Source organism: Zonotrichia leucophrys, chromosome 3, assembly GCF_028769735.1.
Source record: "Zonotrichia leucophrys gambelii isolate GWCS_2022_RI chromosome 3, RI_Zleu_2.0, whole genome shotgun sequence".
Taxonomy (NCBI): domain Eukaryota; kingdom Metazoa; phylum Chordata; class Aves; order Passeriformes; family Passerellidae; genus Zonotrichia; species Zonotrichia leucophrys.
The window spans coordinates 51462650-51490327 of record NC_088172.1 but is presented as its reverse complement, the minus strand read 5'-3'; the positions used below and the strand labels follow the sequence as shown (position 1 = coordinate 51490327).

At 38.9% G+C, this 27678-nt stretch overlaps 1 protein-coding gene across 1 annotated transcript; it reads right to left on the bottom strand.

Annotated features, from left to right (window-relative positions):
* On the bottom strand, positions 1–24852 carry MYCT1 (MYC target 1). The gene is made up of 2 exons (XM_064708185.1): positions 24603–24852; positions 1–4347 (listed from the first exon to the last, which is right to left on the bottom strand). The coding sequence occupies exons 1-2, from the start codon at positions 24850–24852 to the stop codon at positions 3815–3817; spliced, it is 783 nt and encodes a 260-aa protein (XP_064564255.1). The 3' UTR covers positions 1–3814.
* Positions 24853–27678: the final 2826 nt, after the last annotated feature.

Here is a 27678-nt window from a genome sequence, read left to right as displayed (position 1 = left end):
TCACTTTTATTTAGAGACCAAAATGAATACAAAAAGGTACAGATATTTTCCTTGAGTTTTAAGACTTTGTAAGTGTAGTTTCTAAAATATTGATCCCAGTATTTTGAAGTTATATCAATGCCTTCTTCTTTAGTCTGCTCTGGACTTGGCAGAGGTAAATTTCCAATTAGTGTTTTCTTTCTCTTTTTTTTTGTTCCAGAAGCTGTACTGCATCATAGACATCACCTAATTTTATCAAATGCTTATAGGTCAGGGATCTGGCATGTGTCATTTCACCTCTGAGACGGCATTTCCAGTGAGCATAGTTTTCAGTTTATACTTAAGAATGGATTTTGAGATGACTCAAAAGCTTCATGATAAATTACAAATTAACTTTAAAATGTGATTTGGCAAGAATACTGCATGTTCAGTGTGTTACAGTATGGTCATCAGCAGCTGTCCAAAGAGGTGGTCAGCAGCTCTTCAGTGATGCAAGGTCAAGGAATATAGCATGAGCAACTTTTGTAAATAAGGTAGAACATAAACATTCTCTGACAAAGAGCTGTCAAGTCCTGCCTTCTGTATGAACTCATAACTGGAGTGACTTTTTGTGGACATGGACAATAACAGGATAGCATTTCTCTTCATGAAGAGAATAAGTAGTTCTACTTACTCAGAACAAGGTGTCAGGATATCTGGATGTTGATCAAAGTTATGCCTATCAGTCCCTATGTGATTCTGGTAGCACCATTTTATTTGTATTACACGCAAAATAATTGTCAAGTTCAATTAATGCTTGTGAATGCTCTGAAATCTTGAAATCTGCCGTAACATGCTGTTTTAATTCAGCTCCTCTTTCTAGTATTTTAAATTGAAATAAAAGATTATTTCATCAAGCAAATATAATATTTTTTGCTTATCAAACACAATGATTCCTGAATCTGAGTGCTAATTTGGAGGCTGGTCCTGTGCAGTGTGCTTTGGTCCTAATGCAATAAAATGTGCATGAGTCCATTTAAGCATGAACCTTATAGTGATTGCCCTTTCGCTTAAAGCAAGCATTTGCTCAAACACAATGTGAATTGAAGCTGAAGTACTTAAAAAGCAGTGGATTTAAAACCTGTAAGCACTGTTATTTGTGAGAGACCTTCTCACTTGTAATCCTTTGAAGCTGTCCTCACAGGGTAAATTCTGACCCTGACTTCAAATAACATCTTCAGTTTTTGCTCCCACAGAAGCAAAGGAAGGAGAGAGTCCTCATTCACATTTCTAACTGTATCACCTTGCATAATTAAAGATAATACTCTTCCTTTTAAAGGATCTTTTATGCAAATCACCATATTCATCATTAAGAAAAAACATGAGCTTGAGATTATAGGATCTAACTTTATTCCACATTCTGAAGCTTCCTGAATGCTTGCAAAACATTTCTTTCAGATGTGAAAACAAGTTTTAGGCTTCTGACAGTCATATTGGCTATGCACCAAACGTGGTTTTTTAGTCTCCCTAATTCAGGGCACATAAGAAATGTTTCAATATCCAGTGCAGATTTCAGGAGGAAAAAAAGTACAGTGCATTTAAGCTTCCCTCTTTACAATGTTTACTAAATACAGTATAATACAAGTAATAATTGTGTAATAATTGTGCTGTGGAAAGTTCTACTGTAATGTAACGTGCACTTACAATCCAGAAGTAAAAATTTACTCATCTAAAATGATTTCACTCTCAAGGAACAAGCAGTTTTGGCCAGCTGGGTGCACGCTGGGTACAGAGCTGGTAGAGTAAGTTGTCCCTTCCACAGTCCATAAAACCCACTAAACAAAGGGAGCATTCTTGAATTCTACTTTTTGTAGGCAGGTTAGAATAGGCTGCATCACCTATTCTATAGGAAGGATACTTTGAACATTTTTTTGCATGCAAAGAAATTCATAGACTCAGAAAAATTCAAAATGTAAAAAAAATTATTAATGAATGAAAAAGCATAACTTTCTTTCTTTCTTCAGAGAATTGTTATTTTGAGTCTGTAACCTGTGATCAGCCAAATGCAGTGTTGCAATCTTATCAGCAAGTTCTGGGTGTGCTAGAACCATAGTGCCCATAGTGAAATGCTCTGTAAACTCTGTAAATGGTTGTTCTTCTAGCAATGACATACATGTCTCCAGATGTGCTGCACACTAAAAATAAAACAATGAAATCCAGACAGTAAATAGTATGCAAAATAATTTGCCTTAACAATAAGGAATACTTGTTGTTTACAGTAAATATTGCTTGTAAGCTCAATGTTTTTAGCATTATTTGTGAATGGGTGGATCTTGGGCTGGAATACTGTGGATCAGAGATCACTGCTAGAGTATCCCAGGTGATGTTACCTCAGCAAAGGGATGCATGCTGCCAGTCTCCAAAAGCCTGGAAAATCTGGGAGATGTTAAGCATTTTGCCCATTCACAAAAGCTGCTGAATCTTTGTCTCTCCCAGAAGAGAGACAAGAACTTGTTCTCCCTGCAGAAGCCCCCTCAGAATCAGGAGTCCTGAGGCCGGTATTGCCCAAGCCTTTCAGAAACAGCAAGCATATTTGCAATGTGGAGTGTGGACAGCTCCTCTACTTGTGGAAATTCTTTACCCTTAATTTGAACATGAAAAATTTAACAGGAAACTGATACAATAAGACTTAATTTGGGTCCCATTTGTCTGTTATTTCCAAATCCTGAACATTTGTCATATCACTGCAATTAGTCTCCACTAAGCCAGGGTTTAGCTTGACATGACACACATATAAAAGTCAAGAATTCATGTAAGGCTCAACTAAATACTTAATCTTTATCTTCATGTCCCAATTCATTATACAATCCCTGTATTCAGCCACAGATGTCTAAAATCTTGTTTTAGTGAAAGACAAGATTTCAGTGAATAAAAGAAAGAATTAAACGTTGGTACAATTTGAGAAAAAACATTTGAAATAAGGAAATGACTAATCCCATAGGAAATCATGAAACTTAATTAAAAAATAGTTGTCATTCATACTGCTTATCTGGATAGCCAGAGCTAGAAAAATGAAACACAAAGAGCTCTGCCCATACAGCCTCAGTGGGTATTAAAACATGACTACCTGTTCTGCTGGCTGCTGACAGTAAAGCCTTTATAATTGTTATCATGCATTTAGTATGTTCAAAATTTGTTCATGAAGCTATATATACTTCACAACTTTTTTCCCACACTGTGGGGAATTTGAAACAAGCATCCCCAATATGGAGTCTTTTCAGAGCAGATCTTTGCAATCAACAGAGCAGGATGTCTACAGCAGCCAGGCCTGCATCCTCTATGAGGTCTGCATCTAAGTCCCTCAAACTGAAGCTCCTCTGGGGTTATGGCAAGAAAGTGTGTAACAGGAGGTACTCTCTGAAAATGTAACAAAAACATGTGAAATCAAAACTTCTTAAAACAAAAAAAGGAACAGTGACATTTGCATTGATGTGCTGTGTATATCATAATTTCTAGTATCATGTTTCTTCAAGAAATTATTTTGTTTTTATGCGGCAGCATTTTTCCCTCTAAAATAAAGAGACCATGGCTGCAATTAAAGATACAACACTATAAATATGCAAGCATACAGCAGAGCAGTAAATAAAAGCCAGCAGTGCACAGACAAGTGATCTCTCAGGCAGTGGGATGTAATAAAATCCATAAAAAATCACTTCTCAGTGCCTCTTGGCAAAGTATGTCCCCTCTGAAGCTGCAGACAGAGACTTCTTGGAGATCTTCATCATGCACAGAAAATTGTTGAGATAATTGAGGTTCCTCCTAAGATGCACATGCGTGTTTGCAGCAAGGACGAAGCTCAGGATTCTGGGAAAGCTTTTATGATGGTTTCATAGGCGGGAGGTGGGGTTTGCGTGGAGTGGCAGATGCGGAGGTTGTTGTTAGACCAGTGGAATTCAGGTCGGCTCAAGCTGTTGGTGGTGCTTGCCACAAGGGTTGTGGTGGTGTTTGTGGGAGTGAGGGTGATCAGCTGACTGTTCGTCTCCACGGGCAGGGGAGGACACTGCAGAAAAGGGTGGAAGGTGGATGCACGGAAGCTGGACTTCCTGGGGAAGGAGTTGGCCTGCTCCAAGGAGGCTTGCCGCTGGAAGGTGAGGCTGGCCAGGCTGAGGTTGCTCCGACGTTCACAGCTGCTGTTGCGGTAAAATCCAGTCCTGCCGGCAGTGTGGCCGTGGGAGGAGGGTCTGGACCGACGGCTGAAGGATGAGGGGCTCCCCTGGGAGATGTGGGCACTGGCTCTGCGACGGGACAGGCAGGTGAAAAATGCCCAGATGATCCCTCCAATCACCAGTCCAATCACCATGGACACTGTGAAGGCTATTGTTATCTGCTCTGAAATACAGCAAAAATTAATGTCAAAGTTAATGAAGTAACTCTAAACGATATTCCTGCAAGACAATTAATTTAAAACGTCAACCTCCTTAAAAGATGAAATGGCCCTTAGGTCTTAGTAACACATGAACTTCACAACACAAACACAACAGTTGAGGGTGCTCTTACTACACAGTATTTTGGTGTTTTGTGGGGTTTTGGGGGTTGTTGTGGTGGTTTCAGTGTTTTGGTTTGGTTTGGGGGTTGTTTTGGTGTTGTTGGGGTTTTTTTTGGTTTTTTTTGGTTGCTTGTTTAATTTGCATAATTCAACAACGTCCAGAAAATAACGTATATTTAATATCAGTTTCTGCACCAAGGCAAGGAAAGTCTTCAGCCTTTCCCAGAATCAGCCACTCACCAGCTCCAAGTGTTATAAAACTGCCAAGTATTTCCTTCTCTGGGCAATAGGAGGTGTGGATTTATGCAGACTGGTCCTTCTGTCATAGACCTTTATGTTCTGTGTGTACGTGTTTGCAAACTCACCTATTAAGACAGCGATGTACCCTCTGCCATGCTCTTACTGGAGTAAGCTCTGTATTTATTACAACATGAGAACACTTCCTAGCCTTTTACTGCTGAGCAACAGATAGTTTAAATTCTCACAGTAATTAATGTAAATGACTACATCCTAAATAATTTTGGCCAGAGATAGCCATTTGTAATACTAAGTCTCTTTAATATTTCCTATCCCCAATGAACAATTTAATGATGGATTAATATGCCATTAAGAAAAGTAAATTTCTAGCTCTTTTAGAAATGTTTTCAAGGCCTACAGGATCTGAAAAAAAGCAAACAGAAAAACAAAACTGATGGCTAGGATTGTTTTGCACACAGTCTCACAGGATGGAGAGATGTGCTTTTTCTTTGTATATTTCTAAGAAGAGGACAGTTACTTCAGAAAACTTCACTCGGTTTGCAACTGAGCACCAGCATTATTGCTGTTGTAAAAAGTCCAGAGATATACTTGTAATCCTGGATAAGGCTGAAATAAATGCAAAACCTTTATAGACCCTCTCAAAATTCAAGAAGGGCTTGGATCTAAAACAAGAAGGAACACTATGTTGACAACTGGTAGAGCAAAGACGGGATAAGCAAAAAAATGTCCATGGGACACCTTGAAACATGTTTGTTCTGTCTGTACTGTTCTTTCATATTTGTGAAGCATTTTTGTGAGAAAGCAAAATGTGTTCATTAGATAGAGGAAGGTGAGTAACTCCTAGAGCATACTGAACAGCAGGCCAAATAACACTGTGCCAGACAGAAGGTATTAACTCCAGGACTGGGATGCACACATTATAGGCCAGAAAATGTGAGCTGAGACTAGGCTCAGAATTTTCTAGCAGCCACTAAAGAGTTTCCCCTGAATTTATGGTGCTGTACAGTCATTCCCAAGCCCTATAATAATGACAGTGCATCTGAGTTGTGGAACTTGGCCAAAGCAGGCGCTGAGGATGCAAGGAGAGTAAGCAGCCTGAGTGATGCCTATGGAGAGCAGCCAGCACACCATGAAGAGGGAGGAGAGGTGCCAGGCAGGACTGACTTGCAGACAGAGGCACCTCAGTACTGGCACCCTGGAACAGATTTTTTCAAGTCAGCTCTTAGCTTAGGACAAGACACTTCAGGAAAGGGGAAAGAAACATTATCTTTGCTTCCAGTACAAGAAATGTACATATTTATTGGTTAATTGCACTTTAGGAAGCAGTCATTATTATCTTCCTTATCTACCTTCTTACTCTTCTCCCTTCAGGGAAAAATTGCTCGTGCTGTGATTCATACTTGGAAGGCTCACAATCCTACTGTTCCTGGCCTGTAACCTCTGCTTTCAGGTAGGCTCATAACATTATCCTTTCCAAATGAAGACTGGCAAGGATAATGCATTGCATATTGTTGCAGGGGACTGCTCCCTCTCAGGAGCACTTTGGTGTCCTTTCATTCCAAGACAGATCAGTCTTGACCCTAAAAGACAAATTTTCTTTAAGCTCTCATTTCTACAACTCAAAAACTTTTGACTGGACACACTAAAGACAAAGGGTGACTGCCCTGTCTGCTTTCAGCAAGAGCCCACAGGCAGCATCCTGCTCTACAACTCTTGGCTTCAGATCAGATCACTTATCAGCAGCCTTCTTCTTACAAGCTCAGTGTGATTCTGCCCTTTATAAAACATCTTTAGAGACACAGCAGGACTTACTGTGCTCCTTTTGGTCAGGAATAGCTTATTATACCATTTTAATAGATTGAATACATTATGTTACTGCAAGATCCTACTCATACTCCCAAAGGTGGGAAGGGAGAGCCAGGACTTGGTGACCTCCAGTTGAATAAACCCCAGGGGGAGTCCTGAAGACAGCACTTCCCACGCACTACTGCTGTCCTGCGTGGCTATGGGAAAGCAGAGCAAGAAATAATCCTTTCTTGTGCTCATTTCTTCTGCACTTCAGCTCAAATGCTACTTGGGTTATATTTGAAGCTGCCAAGGAATTCCCCAGGCACAGGGCTCTGTGCTGCCACTGGATATCCCTGCAACTCTTTGGGCTCTCAGCTGGCAAAGGAGATCTCCATGGGGTTCAGCAGCCACCAGTGTAAGCAGAAACACAGCAAGCAGCACAAGTGTACCTGGCTCTGGGGTTGCACCATGGTGAGGATTTGTTCCTGTATCTCTTGAGTCATGATTTGTACCACCTGCACAATCTAACCAGAATTTCACACTGTTAAAAGCAGATAAGGGAATTGACAAAAGTATTGAGTGCAGCTCTTCAGTCCTTCCCACGTGCTGTTCCCCTGTGCTGGAGGTACAGCACAGACAATTATCCCTTTGGATGATGGCGTCATTTTCTTTAACTTGTTTAGTCCTTTTATTTCTCCATCTCCATATATGATGGAAAAATCGAGGGTCAAATTATTCCCTGATGAAGCACAGCTGGGTTTACACTGACTATTTCAGTTGTCAGGACTCCATATGCTCTCTTTTCCCTTTGTACCTACATTTAACACCCTTGGTTCTTATTACAGAAATATCACTAGACCCATTGGTTACAGACATTTCATTTTTTCTCTTCCCAAAATCTCACTAAATTCAGTTGGAACTGTGGGTCACTATTGGGCAAAACTCGTTCTTTGCTTACTCCCTGCAGAGGATGAATTTCACAGAAATGTAATTCCGTTCTAAAACCTTATATTGTAGAATTGTAAATCTATGCCCATTGATTTCCTCTTTAGAATGTCCAACAATCACAGCCCTGAGGTACATCGAAGAAAATATTATCAAACAGAGAAAAAGATCAAAGGTAGAGTGGGACTTGCTGCACCTGGGATTTTGAGTGGAACAGCTGGCCCTCACCAAATTGTTTTTCTCTTCCTTAATCTGGGCAGCGCCGGAGCAGAGCTAGCCTTCGGGGGAGTCAGGATGACACCGATACAAAGTGTCTCCCAAGGGGCCATTGTAATAACTCACGGTTTCCTGAGAGCTGTGTCTGCCGTTCTGTCCTCTGCTTTTAAGGAAAAAAGCAAAAAGAAAGATCTGGGGAAAAGTTAGGGATGCTGATAATAACAACAACTACCCAGGGCCCAGTCCCCTAAATATCTTTTGATCTGTATGTTTCTCAGGCTGCTCATACTGCCTGCCTTATTTGATTATGCCACAATGGAAAAGATTTGATAGCTCACCTCAGTCAATTCTCCACTCTCACCTGTAACACCAGCTGAGGTGAAGAACAAAGGCTTTTAACAACAATGCAGGACAGACTTTGAGGTACAAAGTCAGAAACGAAAGGCTAAGGTAAAAAAGCAATTGGATATCTTAGCCACTTTTCTATCTGTGGGACTGGCAAATGACCGTACAAAAAAGGTGGGATTTCAGAACTCACAGTAACATCCATAACTTCTAAATGTTACCCCCAGATCTGAACATTGAGTCAGCACATTTGTCAGCCCAACATCTATCCAGATGAGGCAATTCTTCTGAAGTTTCTCTGTTTCTTCATCTCTAGTTTCTGCACGCAGTGTTATGGAAATGTGGTATTACAGGTTTGTGCAGGGGATTATTGCATCTGCTGTGCAAAACTTTTTCTTGGTCATTGAAGCTTTCTTTAAAAATTTCATATCTTTCCATGAACTATATATATTAAGGGATAGCATATATCCTATCAAATCAATAACTTCTGGCAAGTGTTTATCTCCTGACAGAATCCACACTGGAGAAATTTAGACACAATTTAGACACAGTAACATGTGATGACAGACTGGCTGATAAGATATTTTTCCCAGTATTGGCCCCTGAAAATTTCTTCCCATCTGGCCTGGACATCTGAAGCACAGTCAACCAAAGGTGGCTCGTACCAATCAGTAAGTCTTGTCAGAAGTGTACTGTGTTCTCTTCTTCCTCCCTTTGGGTTTACCTCACCGAAAAATAGTAACACAATGCCTACCTATTTCAGTGTCTCATAAAATAGATTTGATTTTTGTGATAGAATATCCTACTTCTATCATGTAGGCTTGCAGGATTCTTGCAGACATACCAGGACAACTTTTTAATTCTGTGAGTTTCATTTTCACATCAGACATCCCTTTGAATTAAAAAGACATTTGTGTTGGGGATTCATTTTCCCACGGAATCTCTCTCTTGCCTTCAGCTCTGGCTGCAATGAGCTGATCTGCGACAGGAGTTTGTTCCTTGACCTCAGGAAATCCTTGGGAGCTGTATATTTCCTACACCCTTATGGTAAGTTCCCCAAGGTGTAAAATTAAGGTGGGCACAGGATCTTCCTTCCCCCATGCTGACAAATATATACTTTGGAAAACCTTACAGCTGGCCATAGTGAGAGAGTAGTACCTTTCAAAATCTTGTAAAATCATGTAAAATCATGTAAAATCATGTAAAATCATGTAAAATCATGTAAATGAGAGCATCTCAGAGCATGAACCAGGGTAGGGTGGAGGAAGACAGGAGAAAGAGAAATGGAAAAGACTCTTCTTGCTAGCTCTCTCTCCTTTATGTGATGTCATATGCCAGTTCCTCAAAACTTGTTTAAGTTGGTAAGCATTCCTCTCCCTACATGCACACACATTTGCACCAGCAACTTCAGCTTGCCTTGCCCTAAAGCTGAAAAGTCTTGGTAACTAGTAGAGGGCTTGATTTCAAACATGAAAAAATCAGCTCAGCCTTGCTTTTACCAAGATGATCTTTCCCAAAATGAAAGCTCGGTGACAAAAGCAGGTACAAAACACATGCAAACCAGGAGGGGAATTCATCCCTCACTCATCCATTGCTCAGCTTAGTATAGAGCACCAGCTAGTGTACTAAAGCATGAATTGCATTCCACATATTACAAAGCTGTTAACCTGATAGTATCTATGGTTCAGACACTATTTTTGAGGAGTCTCAGGTTTCAAGCGAGGCTCAGCTGTCATAAGCAGAGGATCATAGCACGGTCTCTTCTGTGCAAAGCCAGACTGGAGCAGCCAGGGTTCATCAGAGTTTGAACAAACTCACAGCAACTTCCTAACAGCTCCAGTGCTAAAGACACCTCCCTGTCTGAGCAGCCAGGAGCCATTCGGGCAGTCACACTCACACCACCAGAGCTGGGACAGAAGCCCTTTCACAGCTACACCCTCTGACCCCACAGTCAGGCCAGCTCTCCTTACCAGCTCAACCCCTGGTGTCCCACAGCGGAGTCTCAGAACTCTAGATTCTAAAAATCATTTAATCATGGTGCAATAACTAAATAACAAAGTAACAGCTTTAGCCTCCAAGAAGGGACCCAGAACAAAGGAACCTCTAGACTTTTATGCCCTCATAGTCTAAGGGTAGGGAAATCTGGGGTGCCAGGCTCCTACTGTCTCCAAGAGTCCAAGAAGAGTTCGATCCCGTGGCAGGGCCACAGGTCCCTGGGCCCTTTTTAATGCACGGGCTCCTGCCTTGGGCTCAGCCTCCTGCCCCCCAGAGCACAGCCTGCATCTGCACCCCGAGCTACCTGCACTGAATGGATTCCTCAACAATAGCAAATGTACGTCTCTAATCTGGACAGGCCACAGCTACTCATCCTCATGCATCCCAGGTGGTAGCAAGTCTGGAAATGAAGTACACCTGGGGCCCAAAGAGCCACCACTTCTTCGCACCGCAGAAGGCTTGAAGTGATTAGCAATACTTGATCTTTTATGCTGGTTCTACCAGCTCCAAGAAATAATTTTAAAGCTGGGGCTAGTATCAGTAGCCAGCTCCTGTGCTACTGTTGTCACGCTGAGCTCAAGAAAGCAATTTCTTTATATCTGACAAGTGTTTATATTGCTATCTTCCCAATTGCCACTAATTGTGTTACCAAAACAGCCTCTCATTAATCATTTGTAGGCAGCCCATGATTCAGTTGGGTGGATGAATCAATTGCTGCGTAATATCAGCCAGCTGTGATCTTAGTCATGGCAAAACTTCAGAAAACTTCACACATGACTCTTGTAAGATGACTGAGGGACAGGCTGCAGCACAAATAGGTTCAGGTAGTTGTGATGTCCAGAAAACAGAATCTGTAGAGGAAAATTAGTTGAAAGAAAACCAGACTGCGCAGGCATAAGAACTAATAAGTGAGATAGAGTTGCTGCCAGAAATACCAGAGCTGTGCATTCAGATACAAACTTGCTAAAGGGATGTTTTATTCAGCCTGTGCTACTGCAAGATTATTTTCTACAGAAACGGAGTAATTCTCCCACTTCACTTAATAACAGGCTTTTTTATCCCCACAGCAGATAAAATAAGAAGTGCTGAGTTTAAAATAAAGCAAAGGAAATTAAAAATCTGTTTCTACCTATGAGAACAGGTAAGAACTAGCATAGATAATCCAGGCATGCAGTGCATCTACCCCCAGTAAAGATTTTAAAAAGCAACATCAGTCAATCCTGTTAATCCTGTCTTGAAAACAGAAGGTAGAATAAATGACAGCTCAAGGTCCACACTGACATAACTGTGAAGTTTCTAAGATTTTCATCGATCAAGTAAGCAAACGGGCTCCAGAAGCATGAGAAAAATGATTAATTAAATAACAAGTTTTAAAAAAAAAAGGTAGTCCGTGCTTTTGGATTAATGCTCCCTTTGAAATGCAGAGGGGCTGGTTGTTCATCAGAGGGTTAACTTCACAAATGAGGAACTATCCAGGAACAAGATTGCCCTCTGCTGGAAACTGCCGCTGGAAATCAAAACTATACGGAAACCACCTTCATTCCGGTAAAACAGGGAGCCAGAAGAAAGCTATCGAAAAACATTCCAGTGGAAGATTACAGAGATGTTCTTAGTACCTCAAAAACCAGAAAAGTTCGGAATTGCATCACCATAAACACTTAGGACTAGCATTTTGCAGAGGCTTCGAAAGTGAAGTAAACCAAGGCACAGCAAAAGTGTTCAGAAGTTTAAAGATGTAAAGCTTGCACAGTTTAGTACCTTGATGCAAATATCTGTGATCATGAAGGAGCATAAGGCTAAGTCTATTCTTAAATTCATATTTCTTGACATCCACAGTGATATCCAGAATGATCTTCATGGACCAGAGTACATTTGCTTTGGTTACTAATATAATTCATTCTGATAAAAAGCCAGAGGAGTGGAATATGCCATCTCAATATCCCACAAACCAACTCAGAATTAATGATGTTCCCTTGATATTACTGGCAGTAGATTTTTACTGGAATGACAAATAAAGAGTAATTGCAAAAATCAGAAGGAAACATCTAAGATAGAGATGTCAGCATGTTTAATTTAATGCCTCTGGCACAACTGTGTAAAACAAGGCAAAGATTCCTTCAGGCATACTTTGTTACTATGTGGTTTCATTGTGATTCCTAATGCATAACAAAAGCAGTAATAGAGTTTGATCATTTCTGCATATGCAGCGAGCAATCCTCTGGCCAGACATTCTTGCCCACTTCACAAAAGCACAGCTAAGCTGTATGGCCTCTGCATAAACCTAAATCAAACATTAAATCACAGTCTGACACAGAACAATATGACATTAGACTTATTACTTAATTGATTAAAATAATTTACACAGGGGAATAAGTAATCTCATATATGAACAGACCTTAAAATCAATCAACCTTTAGAATTTTCTAAAACTTTGAAAATTAAGGATGAAATACTGAAATATATAGCCTAGATTTAAGAAAAAAGAAGACATTCAGAGGTGGAATGTTACACAAGGATTTTAAGGGGTTATTGGGAAGAATGTGAGGAATATATAGAAAACATCCTCAGTCCCACCACAGTAATTCTGTAGTCAGTGCCTTACCCAGACACAGCTTCAGGTGAAGCTTGTTATTACTTTAAGAACCCACAAAAGCCCGGAAGTATACTGGAAGCCCAAGCCTTAGAAGAATATAGAGAAGAATATTTCAAAAGATTCAGAGTGAGAAGGCACACTCTGAGTGCCTGGAGACACTAGCTACACTAGGAAAGAAGGGTGACATTTCAGCCTTCCCTGTGCATCCTATACACAGTGGCTCCCAAGGCAGGGCTTGCAGTAGTGCTGAAAGCTCTGCTCATGTCCCTCTGAGCTCAAGAGTCCCTTTCTGTCACCTGAGAAGCAAGACCTTGTTTCTGCTCCTTGCTTTTGGCACTGCAATCTCTCTCCCTCCCCCCCTGCAACCTGCTCATCTGTTTCCCAGGAGAGGAGCAATCTCCCCTTTACAGTTCCATAGCTCTTAATCTCCCTTTTGAATGCACATAATGCATTCGTAAGGTATTGGAAGGTAACCCTTCCTATGGTAGATAAGATGGAATTAGATGATCTTGAAATTCACTTCCAATCCAAACCATTCTATGATTTTACCAATTCAAACCATTCTATGATTTTATGATTAGCATATATAAAATTAATGAAACATGTGCAGCATGGTGTCTTGGCAGAAGCTGAAGCAAATCTACTGAGGCTCAAAATTGTGAAGTTTCTCCAAAAGAGTCCTCTCTCACTCATAACATACTGCCTTTGAAATACTTCCACAGTGTGTTCTGCAGACAGCTGACTTCTGCATTATCTGTTCAAAAATAGACATTATTGGAAATACTGCTTACTGCTCTATTTACAATCTCATTATTTTTTGAAATTGCTAAAACAAGGACCTTCTTCAGGTGAAAATTTAAAAAGATATACGAAGTCAAAAAATGGAAGGAAGAGCTGTTTGTGAACTTTGCTGAATACTTTTCTAAAGTATTCAATAAACAAGTATTCAAGGACCATGAATAGTGACCTGTATTTTTTTTTCACTACAGTAATACCTGACCTACAACCAGAAATAAAAAAAAAAAATCTCCTGATACATGTCTTCCTCTGGAAACAGGCGTAATAGTGAGCATTTTGAGAACACAGAAGTGTGTTTATATGTGATAGTACTGTACTCTTCAGTTACTTACCTGAGGTTCAAAACCTGATCTTTCTTTGTCCCAGTACTTTCTGGGTGAACATCAGTCTGTTTGGGAGAGGGCACCAAATATTTCTATGAACATCTATATCAGTGTGGGCTAGGGGATCCAATTAGGCAGCAGTCATAAAAAGTCTGTGCAACCACAAGCTAAGAAATGCTGACATAATTTCTAAATTAATGGATCACTGATCATTATTATTCAACTCTTCTTGACCCAGGACAAATGATCCAGGCTGGAGACTCAGTATGAAGTGGGATGTTGTGCTTGTCTCACATGAGCCAGTGGTGTCTGAGATGCTGTATTTGCACCAGGCTGCCCCAGGTCCTCCTTGCCCTCAGATTCCTACAGTTTCCAATTAACAGAGCCATCAATAGCTTCCTTCTGTGTTTATATTGTGCCTGCATAACTTATGCACTTCCCACAGAAGCCACATGTTTGCTGGGTTGATTGATCTTCCATTGCCCTAGATAACAGAGAGATGCTATTGATGTTGCATAATTTTTAAAAGCAAAATGTTTAAAATTAACAGATGTCACTCAAATGGTGAAACAGGTCATAAGTGTGTGTTAGGATGCTGGATTGTGAAAGCAAATGTCTGAAATAGGGAATTAATTTTCTTCTGCAAATAAGGTGCCAGAGAAGCAAGGCAGAGTCCTCTGGTGAGAAACAGAAACTGCCATGGCACTTTCCTTCAGCAAGCATTTGTCAGAGCCCAAATAAGTTTATATATTATATTAAACTTTTTTTTCTCTCCCCCATTTATTTTGCTGAAAATTTCCCAGATGTTATTTCATAACAATGCTCTATATATTTGTATCGTTGATGGAATTTTGGTTGTGGTTATTTAACAGATAAATCTTAAAATACGATTGTCTCATCTTCAATATGTGAAAATCAAATTATTGTATTTCCTGCCTCTTCAAGTAGAAGGGAATAAATTGTGTTAGAAAAATAATTTCAGATTGCTTGGTGCAAACTTCAGTACAATAAGAACAATACCTTTCAAAATCAGAATAAGTACATTTTTTGTATAAGTGAAACTTCCTCCTTGTGAAGCAGGGGAAAATTAAATTGTTGATAAATGTTGATAGTCTTTTCTGACTAGTTCAAAATTTCCTTTTTTTTTTTTTTCCCAGCCAAAAGGATATGGCTATTAAATGAAAATAATCTTAGTAAGAAAAAGATTCAGTCTTGAGCCTGAATTTTGCTGCCTTGTGCTTCTCTTTTTTTGATTTTGGACATTTCATTCCCCCTTCATGCTTCAGATTAATCTTCTGTATAAGGGAGGTAGTACCACACACAACCAGTCACATGGTTCATAAAGATTTTAACAAATATTATAAACTCCTTTAACTCCTGTTTAAAATAAATTACAATGGTAACATGGGAAATTGTGTATAAATACAGAGTATTTTCCTTCAATAAGTTCTGCAAGAAGAACTGAGGCAGGACCATGGCACCCACAGTGTGCCGACCAGCAATTGTGAGTATGAACACTCTCAGGCTCTAGCAGGTGACCACGCAGCCTCAGGGCATTTGTCCTGGGGAGAGCACAGAGCCCTAATTTGCTTTGGTTGGTGACACTTTCACATTCCAAAACATTTCCTGTTGTAGTGCTTGAAAGAAGAAATAGACTTTGTTGCCTACAGACCAGATTTCTGCATGTGGTGGGTAAAGAATGATGCTTCTGGCAGCTCATGTAACAACAAGAAGCACCATATAATTACTCAATAATGTAGGTGTAATTGCTAAAATGTATGCATGCTGTGTGTTTGATTATTATTTAAATAATACTCTGAAAAACCTTTTCCTTTTCTTTGTACTACCTTAGGTTTGTGCCCTTCCTGCTAAAGATGGCAAAGCATTTGATAAATCAGTGGCTGCATAGTGGGGTGGGTAAAGCAGAAAAGCAGTAATGGGATGCCACAAAACACAGCCTGAGGATGACAGACTCACTTTAAAAGAATAATTTATATACCAGGAAGAAATCGTGCTCCAAATAGACAGAATGCAAGAATAAGACAGGTTTCTTCTCTTTGTGACATAGTTTGTTGCTTTCATCCAACTACAGTAATAATATTCTTTTCTTTGGGCTTGCCAGAATAAGGGCAAAGAAAAAAAATAAGTTTCTCATTAGTATCTACTTTTATCTCTCTGACAGGCTTGCACATAAGATCTTGGAATGCATTTACATATTAACTTTTTCAGTCTAAGCCTCTCTCAATCAGACTTTCTCAATATCTGACTATTGTTTTGGTCCCCTTCACTTCAGTAATAGAAGCCAAAACTTTCGTGTGTTCATCAAATCTTTTACCTGATAGAAAAATGCACATAATGATAATAAATTTGGGATAGTTTGATAATTCTTGCCCTTCAGAAGACAGTATATGACTTTTGAAGCAAAAAGCAAGGCCACTCCAACAAACAGTACTGCCATGTGAAGGAGAAGTCTAACTGGAAAGTTGCATACAGATCAGCTCTTCCCAAACACAGCTGAGGATAACAGGAACATGGGATATCTTGAAGATGAGAAGGGGAAGATGAGCAATGTCTACATTTTTAATTACATAATGGATCATGGATTTATTTCTTTTTTTATATGAAAATATTTCTGGAGGGCTTCAGATGAGGAGCCAGGGACCTTGAGTGTTACAAAAGAATAAGATTCACTTCTGTCATGCTGGCACTGCAGAGCTGATGTTCAAATGCAGTTGCTGCCATTGCTAACGCCTCACCATCACATGCTGCCTTTTATCTTCCACACCCTTGTTGCCACTGCTCTCAGTATCACCGCTATTTATATGACTGCTGTGTCCTCTTTGAGTCACTGGCCCAGGCTGCTCTGCTGCTGCCTTGTGACACATCCCAAGTCAGCCCAGGGGAAGTGGAAAGGGGAAGATCTTCTGGTGAAATTGACCTGATAGATAGGGCAATAAAGTCTTTTTTGTAGAGATCTTAACAGATTGAAGCAGAGGAAAGGTGGTGTGTGTGGGTCTTATTTGCCCTAGAGGTTTTCTGGCAACCATGTTTTCTGTTCAAATTATGTGGCATACTTAAATCAGCTTCACACTACTTGATCACTTGATAAGTGATTTACTTATGTGATATTTTCTATATCTCTATCACAGGATTGTCATGCAGATCAGTATCTCATCTGAAGTGGAAAAGAAAGCAACTGAAATATCTGTAGCTCTGGAAGCCATGCAGCAAAGTTACTCTGATGCTGCTGGGCCTGTGAGGATGCACAATCCTACAGCCCTTTCTAAGAGGGGGTGGGGGGAAGGCTGTCTTAGTTCTTATATAGGTGAAGCTGAATTTTACTGGTGTTGACCTGTGTTCTCAGGGTCTGTCCGACATCCCAGTGTGTGCAAAACTGGCCCCTATTCTAAAAACTCTGCTGAGATGTATGGGATTTTCATAGCCCTGATTTCTGCAAATTCAGTGTGCAGGGACAGTGCCATAGTTCTTCATCTATATGAACAAGGTTACTCATTTAAGGTAAATATTTGGTGAAGCAATCTGGTGAAGCAATCTGGAACTTCACTATTAAATTTGTGGCATCATGTAATATTTCTGAGGAGCAGGAAGGAGAATATGTGGATACTCTAGATTTAAAGCTGGTAATAAGAAGGGAAACATTTCAAGGATTAAACATTAAAATAAAGATCTCACTGTCTTTCATAGTATTGTTTAAATGCATCATATTTTATATCTGTGTTGTACATCTGCTTCTCAGATAATCTACTTGAAATAATCAGAGTGTTTACAGGAAACCTTTGCAAAGTTAGAGATGTTTTTCTATCTGATCGTGTGTCATATTTTACCTCATCATTTTTCTCTTGAGAGCATTCTTATGAAGAAGCACAGGGAAATTATCTCTGATTTTCAAATAGGGACCTGAAACATTCTATCCATTCTACCTGATACCATCTATCTTCTCTACCAGAAACCCAAGCAAAACCCTGTCTTCCATTATGCCTATTTCCAAAAACATATTTAAGGAAGTTCAGCTTGTTCTAAGTTCAAGTTGCCTGTAGGAAAATAAGACAATTCAATTTCTCAGTGAATTTGGGAAGAATAAAGGTATTTTTCTCCATGTTAAGAACCCTGGCTCAGGAGTCTGAATACATTTTGAAGTTGATAAAAATTTCTGATAGGAGGAGTGTGAGAAGGCTTTATGTCACCATTGCCTTTACTCAACACAGCTATACATCCACTAAGCCAGGTATGCTTCCAAGTGTCTTATTTGACAGAATTGGAAATCTGCAGTCCCAAGCACATGGTCTGTCCACACAAGACTGACACAAAGGTCTATAGGCATTCCCTGCTTCTGCTTGCACTATACCTTCTAGTATACACTCACACCATGCACACATTTTGCACATACTTTAAGGAAATTTTGCTCTAATTAGTGCATCTGACCAACATCTCCTGGGCTAAGAAACAAGACTGTATTTTTCAGCCAGTTTTCCTGGCCATTTCATGTAGTGATTTCTCACAGTTTTCTGACTAAACTAGGAAATCCCTCCTTATTATTTACTGTTTTGTGTTAGACTACTTATCCATGGGGTTGCCCAAATTCACATGCCACTGACTGATACTAGAATAAAACAATGAGGAAGGCATTTGGATTTTACACTCTTCAAAACAAGGTCTTATTCTACCATCAGTAGATATACTTGGCTTTGAAATAAGAATGCAAGATAAACTGCTATTTGTTATTAGAAGACATAAGAGTACAGAAAGATAGTTTGAGTCGTGTAAAATTTTTGCCTTTTTAAAGGCTCCATCTTGAATGAGTAAAGGAGAAAAATTTTAGTCAGAAGATGAAAGGTTAGGCAAGCAATAAAGAACTATGACTCTAGGAAATTTATAATTGCAAATCTGGAAGCCTGAGCTACTTATTTGATTGTAAAAGATAGGTGAGGAGTCAGAAGAAAGGTTTGTTTGCACACAATTAACTCTCATATCAACTCCATCATTATGGACACTGCTCAATGTCTGCTCAATGATTTGAGCCCCTTAATATCACAGACCATGAGCTAAAATCCCAAGCTGCAAGTAAGTCCTGAGCTGTGGATCAGTAGCCCTGATGAGGTAGAATTCAAACTCTGGGGTTCAAGTGTTAAGCAGACTTGCTAAAGCAGTACTTGATAAAGCCCTCTGGGAAATCTGAGCAGGAAAATGGTTGCTGTAGATATTGTCAGTGTATGCCAGATGGGGAGCTACAGACTCAGTGTGCAGACTGCATTTTACATATATATATGGCTGGCTGTGACACAGGAAAGGTTTTAGTACAGGCTCCTGACCAAAGAACTCAGATATATTTCTTCAGATATGTCTGACTTCGCCAGATCAATATGGTGCATTCCTTCCTCTGATTACATTTCCTTAGATCGTTCTGCTCCTTTCCCTCCCATTCACCATGTATTAATGAATTTGACTTGCTTTTTTATTCTTACTGGGTAATAATAACTGGTTTTTGTATAACATTTTAACTAAATGCTAAAACTCAATAAGGTTAAAGAAATTAAAAATTGGCAGTATCAATTATAACTGGAATTCAATTTTCATTTATTGTCCCCAGTTGTAAGGCTCTATCCTTGCTTTAGGTCTCTGCTTTCTAAGAGTACCTATTATTTTAGAGAAAGCTATTATTTTGGATAGGCACTGTAAGGAATTATTCCCTAAAACACTACAAATGGGCTGTATGATGAGGTTGAAAGAAAGTATTTTGCCTCTCCCTGTCTCTGTTCTCCTATCGGGGCTGCTTCCAACACAGGAACCTGTAAAATCTGAAGTCGTCTGACTCCAGTATGATAATTTCAAATGGAAGAAGCTCATTTTTTCACATCCCATTTCCAAACTTTTGTAGGCATCAGTGATCTAACCCAAAAACTGTACAGAAAGAGATTCTATCTCCTGGGAAAAAAATTATTCCCTGTGCTCTGAATTCCTTATGATGTGTGATACAGTGCCAAATACTGCACTTTTAAAATTACTGGGTTTTTTTCCAAATCACAGAGAATTGACAAAACCAAAGAGACAAAATGTAAGAAAAAACTTCAGGCAATGCAGTGTCTGCAGTCATCTTGCTCTATTTTGGCTCATTGCCATGAATTAAAATATCAGGAAGAATGAATGCACACACTAGGGTGATTTTAAAAAGGGAGAAAAGAGAATTGAAGAATAATAACAATTCAAGAAATACGACCTTGAGGTTGATAGAGCACCTGAATTCAAAGCTCTAATTTTGTTGTGTTTTCCTCCCTCTTTATTCCAGTTCAACCATGAAAGTTTTCTCTACAAAGAACAAATCTTCAGCCGTGTAAATCATCTGCAAGTGTTTCTATGTCACAACTTTACTTCCTCCTTTCTGCCAGGAAGGGAGTTGCATTGTCAGCTTATTGAAGTCCTCTGCCAGGATAAAATGCAATGCCAGGATAAAGGCCCTCAGGGTCACTCTGGTTCAAAGACACTGGTCTTTTTCTGTCATCAAAATAGGAACAGTAGTGGCCTGTAAGAAGATCCCACTGCCACATCTGCTGTCAGGTGCTCCACAGCTGGCTCCAGCCGGCAGTCTGTCTGTGTGCACATCTCCAGCAGGACAGCTGGGGCAGGTCCCAGAGCCTTTTTGGTGCTGCTAAAATGTGAGTGGAAAATGTGCACAGCATGGGAACAGGAGCAAAGGGAATGAGGGCAGACCAGCCAGTGGCTCTGCTGGAAATGGGCTCCCACAGACATCCAGGTGTAAGCCAAGAGGTTTAACTGCTGCACCACATAGGCTACCACAAATGCTGCTTTTCCTACCTGCGAGGAAGGAATCATGTCCCATGGCTGTCTAGGCTGGACTTTGCAGTGCCCAGCAGCTGTGATACTGATTGTGCCAGTGCTGTCCTTTGCAAGAATTACTCCAGTGCACAAAGGGAGTGATGCACAGCCTTAACCACCACTATTGCTACACCAGTAACATGATAAACACAGCACGAGGCATTAGAATATGCTCATCCCTAATGCCAGTCTCTTCAGCAGAGCACATGGTCTGACTTCTTTCAAACAAACAGACCCATTTTAATGAGAAGACCAATGGGTTGAGGGAGAGACTAGGCAAAAGTTGATATATTTTAAAACATGGGTGCATTTGTAGCTTATGAGGCCAAGTAATAATGCCTGTAGTGTGTGCCAAGCAGTTTGCAATCTCAAAATGCTGGAAGCCAGCTGATATATGGCATTATTTCCACACACCAAACAAATAACACCCTGGATTCTGATTCAAGAAAAGAAAAATTGTCCCTAATGTTTTTAAGTTATTAAATGTTAAGGTTGCATTTTTAAATAGACACTGGAGTAAAACTAGACTGAAGGGTGGTCTAGGGATCTAAGTTAATGTTGATTAAAATCTGCTCGCACTTTTTCTCCCTGCTACTGTCACATTGATCAAATGTACTATTTAAATTAAATTTCCTGATCTGAAATTATATTGCTATCTATGCTGAAGAAATAGGATTGCCTTGAAGACATTTATTGTATTTACTTGTGTGCAACTGAAAATGCTTTTAGGAATTACAAGAAATGCACTCCTGGTTTAAGTGGAAACATCTTTGCTCCCACTGTTATCTTATAAATCAAAATGAACTCAATAAAGTCTATATTAAAACAGTAAAAAGTGAGATTATTTGTTGATGAATGGGTATCAAACCTTGAATTTCTCGCTCAGCTATTATTAAGCCTCCTTTTGAAACTAGTAATAAAAAATATAATCCAGACTCTCTGTCTACAGTTACAGTGTGATATCAGCAGTGCTGAAGTTCAGCAGGGACTGCCTTTAAGTGCTCCTGCTCTTACCTCTTCCAAAGTACCATACCATGGATTCCCACTGCAAAGGAGGTGGGCAGCAGCTACAAAGCTTCACAGAAGCTGGCACCTGATAGAAACGAGCTCCTGCATCCTGGCAGGAGCTCAGACAACTTATCTGAAAAAGACATGGATAACTACAAAGACTTTGCAAAACATCTGTAGTAGGAAAAAGCCCTAGCCAAGTGAGAGTCAGGATCGAAATTTTTTGCTTATGACACATTACACAGAGGGCATTTGCTGACAGGGCCAGAAATTCTATCATAAACTCATTAATTTAAAACAGAAGAACAGTTTAATATTTTTCTTTTCCTAGCAGAAGTGATTTTAGGCCAGCAAAACATGTTTTTTGCTTCCTTTGTTTTCCTCCTGCATAATTCAGCATTCCAAAAATACTGCAGATTGATGATGGTGGCATCTGAATTCAAAGAAGAATTCCTGGAAGGTCTACAGCTAAGCATTACAGTTATTAACTCTCCAGTCTGTCACTGATTGTAAACAGAACTTACAAAATCAGCTTGTACTGATTTTTAAAATATTATTATTTTTTAAGATCTTTGCATGAGAAAAAGGGTTTAGACTCTTAGACAACTCACACAGAATGACTTATACTGAGGTGCTTATATCTTGTTTTTCTCTACACAGCTTGCTTAAGACATGCTTGCACTGGCCTGGAGCAACACTAAAATGACTTATATGTGCTCACACATAAGCAAGCAGAGGACAGCTTAGTTTGTTCATTGTTCTAAAATTCTTAGAGTCACTTTTAAGAAGATATTGTGTGAAGTTGTCACTGGAAACTGGACAGCTATAGAAAAGAGGATGCCTGTATATTTTCCAGCATAGGGAACCAGTTGTTAGACAAAAGATGATTTATAAAATCATAAGAGATTAAATATCATTATGAACAGTTGCTTTGACTCTTTTTACAGCACTGATTTTTTCCTCACAAGCTTAGTCCCTCTCAGCAAACTTTTGTGCCTATGCTGAAGTTTACACTTTGGCTGAGTCCATGGAAGATGCTGAGAAGTCACACATGCAGGGAGAAGATATTTATCATGGTAATGTAGTAACATTCACAGTACTACATGGTGGGTGGCTTAGAAAACAGTCTTTAAGCCATGTCCTAAAAAATCAGTTCAAAGTACTGCATTCTTATTTAATAAAGAACTAGATTTTATTTAGATCTATTATGTGTAGGTTTGGTTTTGTTTGTTTTTTTACCTCAAGTCATGTATCTCTAGGATATCAGGAAACGCACTTCTATTGTTTTAAGTGATGTTTCCATACAGTGAGCTTATGTCAGTCATCATCTTCGAACATATACTATAAAGTCACCCTTCCTAGTCTACCATACATGATGTACCTACAGGAAATAAAGAGAAAGTTATATTTACTCCTCTAAAATCTAGCAGAAAAGTAAGAAAAATCTGAGAGGCATCTTCCCTTTCATGAACCATGAAAGCTCTTCACAAAAAATCCAGTTTCTGAGGTTCATCTGCTGTCAGAGCTTCAGCAAATGGGATGTGGTCAGGGCTGGGTACAATGTCAGATCAGCCAGGTGAGCAAAGAGGATGAAAGGAGGTGCTGGCCCTTTCAGCAATAAGTCTGATACAGTGTGTCCTGCTCTGTGTTGTCAAATGCAGCAAGTTTTTATTCAGAAACAGCCAGTTTAGAATTACATCCATCTTCACTGTAAAAAAATGATTGTTGTTCTTCAGAGTCCAGCAGACAACCTCCAGACAAAAGACTCAGAAACAGTAATAACTCTAATTTTTCCACAGTTAATCAAAGTGTTTATCAAAGATAAATATCAGTACTCTCCTATTTAGATACTCTTAGAGTACTGATAAATATCCGTACTCTACTCTAAGAGTATCAGTACTCTACTCTTTAGCCCAATACACAAAAATAAAGTGATTCTTTCGTGGTGTCTCAGTAGGAAAATATATGTGTGACTGCAGGAAGCCTAGATGGCATTCAACAGATTCTTGTTCCTCATAACAAGAAAAAATAAAGACTTCTTTCCATCCACTTGTATAGTTTTTTTCTACTCTTTTCCAGTAGCACTTCTGTGCAACTGGAATTGTATTTCACTGATGCATATTATTTTTTAGTTTTAAATAGTGGTCAGATTTATGGAGGAATCATTGCTCAATAGCAATAATACAATAAAGAAAAACAGATATGTAATTAATTCTAAGCTAATTGCTAATAAATGTTAAGATTAAACATAGCAAGCAACATAAGGAATCTTTGGAGGGAAAGATTTTCCACAGCAATTCCATGGAATCCTTTAAGATCAAATCAATTAATCTAATTACCCTGAATGAATTTCATTATAACATATATTTTCACCTCACACTGTACATTTCAGTTTATGAACTATTCCCAGATTTGGGTGAAAGAAAATAGCTGTAATAGATAATAAACGAAATACAGATTGAGTATAATATAAAAAAATGAAAAAATAAGGAAAATCTCACCATAAGGCAGAACAACAAATTACAAATAACTTTTTATTCTGGAGGAAGAAGAGTTTATGCCAAATGTTGAAACAGATTTAGCCTTTGCTATCCCATTTTCATCAAGAGATGAAACAGATCATGTCTGCTGTGTAGGTACATCCATTAAGCAGTTGAGAATGTCTGCCTGGTCCGACTATTGACTGGAGTTGGTGGACACCTTTTCAACTGACTGCAGTAATGAACTTTTACAAACAATCAATTTTGCCCTGGCAGCTTCTGCTGTCTTCATTCATTTAAAAACATGATAAAACTTTGTCAAAGAAACATTTGGAAAACAGTCTTATCACTGTAGGAAATACAAAACCTATTCATTACTCTTTGCATCCAAGATTGAGCTCGAAAGTATATACAGATATATTTTAAGGCAATCCACAACAAACATCTGCATCTACATTAGGAATATATTCTGGGAAAAAAAAAATCAATATCCTTACCCCAAAACTTTGGTGGCCATGTGAGTGGAGTAAAAGTACTGTTCCTATCCATAACATCCAAATAGCAAATACAGAATGGTATGTCCACAGAGGAGCAACAGTTTTCTGAATTTTGAGATTTTTGCACTAGAAGCAAAGCTTTTGTGCTGCCACGGAACTGTGTTGTTTGCCTGAAAGGAAATGGATGTATCACATTTCCTGCTTCTGGACTCGAATTAGTAAGTGCTTGCCTTATCTTGGAACACCACATGGTTCCCGAGACAGGGAAGTAGTTTCCTTCTCGTCATTTCCTCAGTCACAGCAAATTGACTCAGAACAATACCAAATCACCTCCTTCTCTGAAACTTTTTGAACTCCAAAAGTCCAGAGATAGAGAGATGGAAATTCCTTTCTCTTTCCTTTAAGGATTTTCTATGTTGAAGATATTCCTTCAACATGCAAAAGCACTTGTGTAGGGGTAGGAATTTTCAGTAAGAAAGAAATGCATCAAGACGTTTTTAATGGACACCAATTCTTTAGGATATTAATTCAGGGTATGAGGATGGTTTAGTATTCACCATTGTTCCTTGGCTGGTTTGAGGAACTAGCTGGGCCTGACAGTGTAACTGTAAACTTTTTCCTTTCCGCACCCCATTCTGAAATATGAGTTCCCTGGAACACAAACAAGCTTTGAGCTAATTGCTTGGACACATTTAATACAATGCAGGGTTAATTCCCCAATGGAATTGTAGGTACTGTTGCTATATATAACATATAGGAATAACAACATAGCTACAGGAGAAAAAAGCCAAGACATTTAATGACATAGACGTAGAATTAATGGAGAATGAATGAACATTGATAAAATATATATTTTTTGTATTTGTGTGATAATTTCTGTAGAACCAAGTTTTTAACTATTTCCTTCTTAAATATATTTCACATAATGGATGTCCATAGACATTCTGCTGTGAATGGAAACTTCTGTTCTCTGAAGAGGTGTATGAGGATTTCCTTGCCCTTATACTATAAAACCCCCAAACAAACCAAAACCCAAGTAGCTATATTTATTTTTCATAATAAATATCTAGAATCCCCTAAGATTAGGACTATTTCAATATTAAGATTTGGATGTGGTATAATTTTAAGACTGAACATTTTCTGTTATGCTTCAATTTGGTATTTTTTTCCATGAAGGACATTTTTAAAAATACTGAATAAAGACACTGTAATGGTTAATGGACACTGATAGTTTTCAAAGCTTGTGCTTAAAATGGCATATTCAAATACTGAGTTAAGAACTTAAATGAAAAAGATCTGGTGAATGAGATACAACTTCATAAGAAATTCTGGGATTATTTAGTTTCAACTGGGACACTGATACCAGAACTGATGCTACAAATATACAAAATAAATAGTTATCAACTAGGGTTCGATTTGTTCTCTAAGAGCATAGGGAAATAAACCAAAAGTGAATTATTGTAAACTCTAAAATGAGGACATTAAATAATTTTTGTTTACTGACTGCATCTACTGAGATGATAATTGTAAAAAAGAATTGAACGCAATCTAGTTGAAAAGCATCTGAGTTCAGACATGAACATATACCAATAATTGCATGTTACACATAATCAAATGTATGAAATAAAAACTTTAGTTCTTTGGGAAAAAGTTGACAACACTGAGAAACAGGACAGTGTCTGCCTTGACAGTGTGCTCCAAGATGGGAGTTTTCTTGCTTTCCTCAGAAACAAACAGCTGATATGGGCAATTACCAGCAGCAGATCAGAGAAGCTGCACAACCAAAAGTCTTACCTGTGACACACACCTATACTGCCTATTAGCAACTTGCAACAAATAAAGTTTTAAATTAATAAAGGTGATGTGGATTTAAAGTGACTTGCTAAGCAGGAGACTCTCTCAGGTCATTTTCAAACTGTCTTTCCAGGATTTACTTTTGCAAAGAAAAAGGAAGAATTGTTAGTTCAAGCAACAGAATTATCTAAAAAGGGTACAGCATATCATGTCCTGAGACAGAATCATAGAATGGTTTGGGCTGGAAGAAACCTTCAAGATCATCTAGTTCCAACCCCTTTGTTTTGGCAGGATTGGAACCTTCCACTAGGTCACACTCCCCAAAGACACATCCAACCTGGTCTGGAACATTTCCAGGGATGGGGCACCCACAACTTCTCTGGACACCCTGTGTAATCTTCACCAAAACAGCTAAAGCAGATTGGTAAATCACAGACTCTTCTTAATTTATTATTTTAAGTGTTAGATTAATTTTATTTCTGTTCTCTTTTTTTTCTGAGTATTGCAAAAATAGATTTTACACATAACCCCACAGATTCTTGCATTTTTCATTATCAAGAAGTATCTTTTCCTGAAAATAAAATTATCATAGCTCAAGGTACCCTCATGGGTAAAAATGCTCATCATCTTTCATTATACTGACAAGCATAACCCTGTCACTTCTGACTGATGGGATATGGGGGTATGTAGATGATGAGATGTCAAATACATTACTAATGTGAGCTCAATTCCAACAAAATGAGCAGTCTTTTACTCTGAAAAGACTAATTTAACTCTGTCCTTAAAGGTTTCAAACTCACTGATTAAATTAGGAGAGGTGCTTTGAATTTACAGCAGCACCAGCCCTGATCCCGGTGAAACATCAGTAAATATATTGAATTCTCCTGCACAAACCCACACAATTTTCTTATTTCAAATGTAAGCAGAGTTCACTGAAAAAAAAGAAAGAATAGAATGAGCATCCAGTGAAACTTTTTCTTCTTTTTTTTTTTACACTTTCCATCTGGAGATTATGATTTAAACTGGGATTTCCTTTAATTGTTTCATATTTCAGCAGTCTCATATTTGTCCTTGGTTAGCTTTGCAGCCCTCCGGATGCATGAAGAAAAAACTCAGGAATTTTTTTTTATTTGACCAGTGATGAAAAATGCTCCTGTCTACCATCAAACTACCAATGTTAAATGCTGCTCATAATGTGCCAAAGGGCTGAAAAGCCACATCTTCAATATACTGGCTTTAATGACTCACTTCAAGTTCAGACAGCAAAGTTCTTCAGTGTATC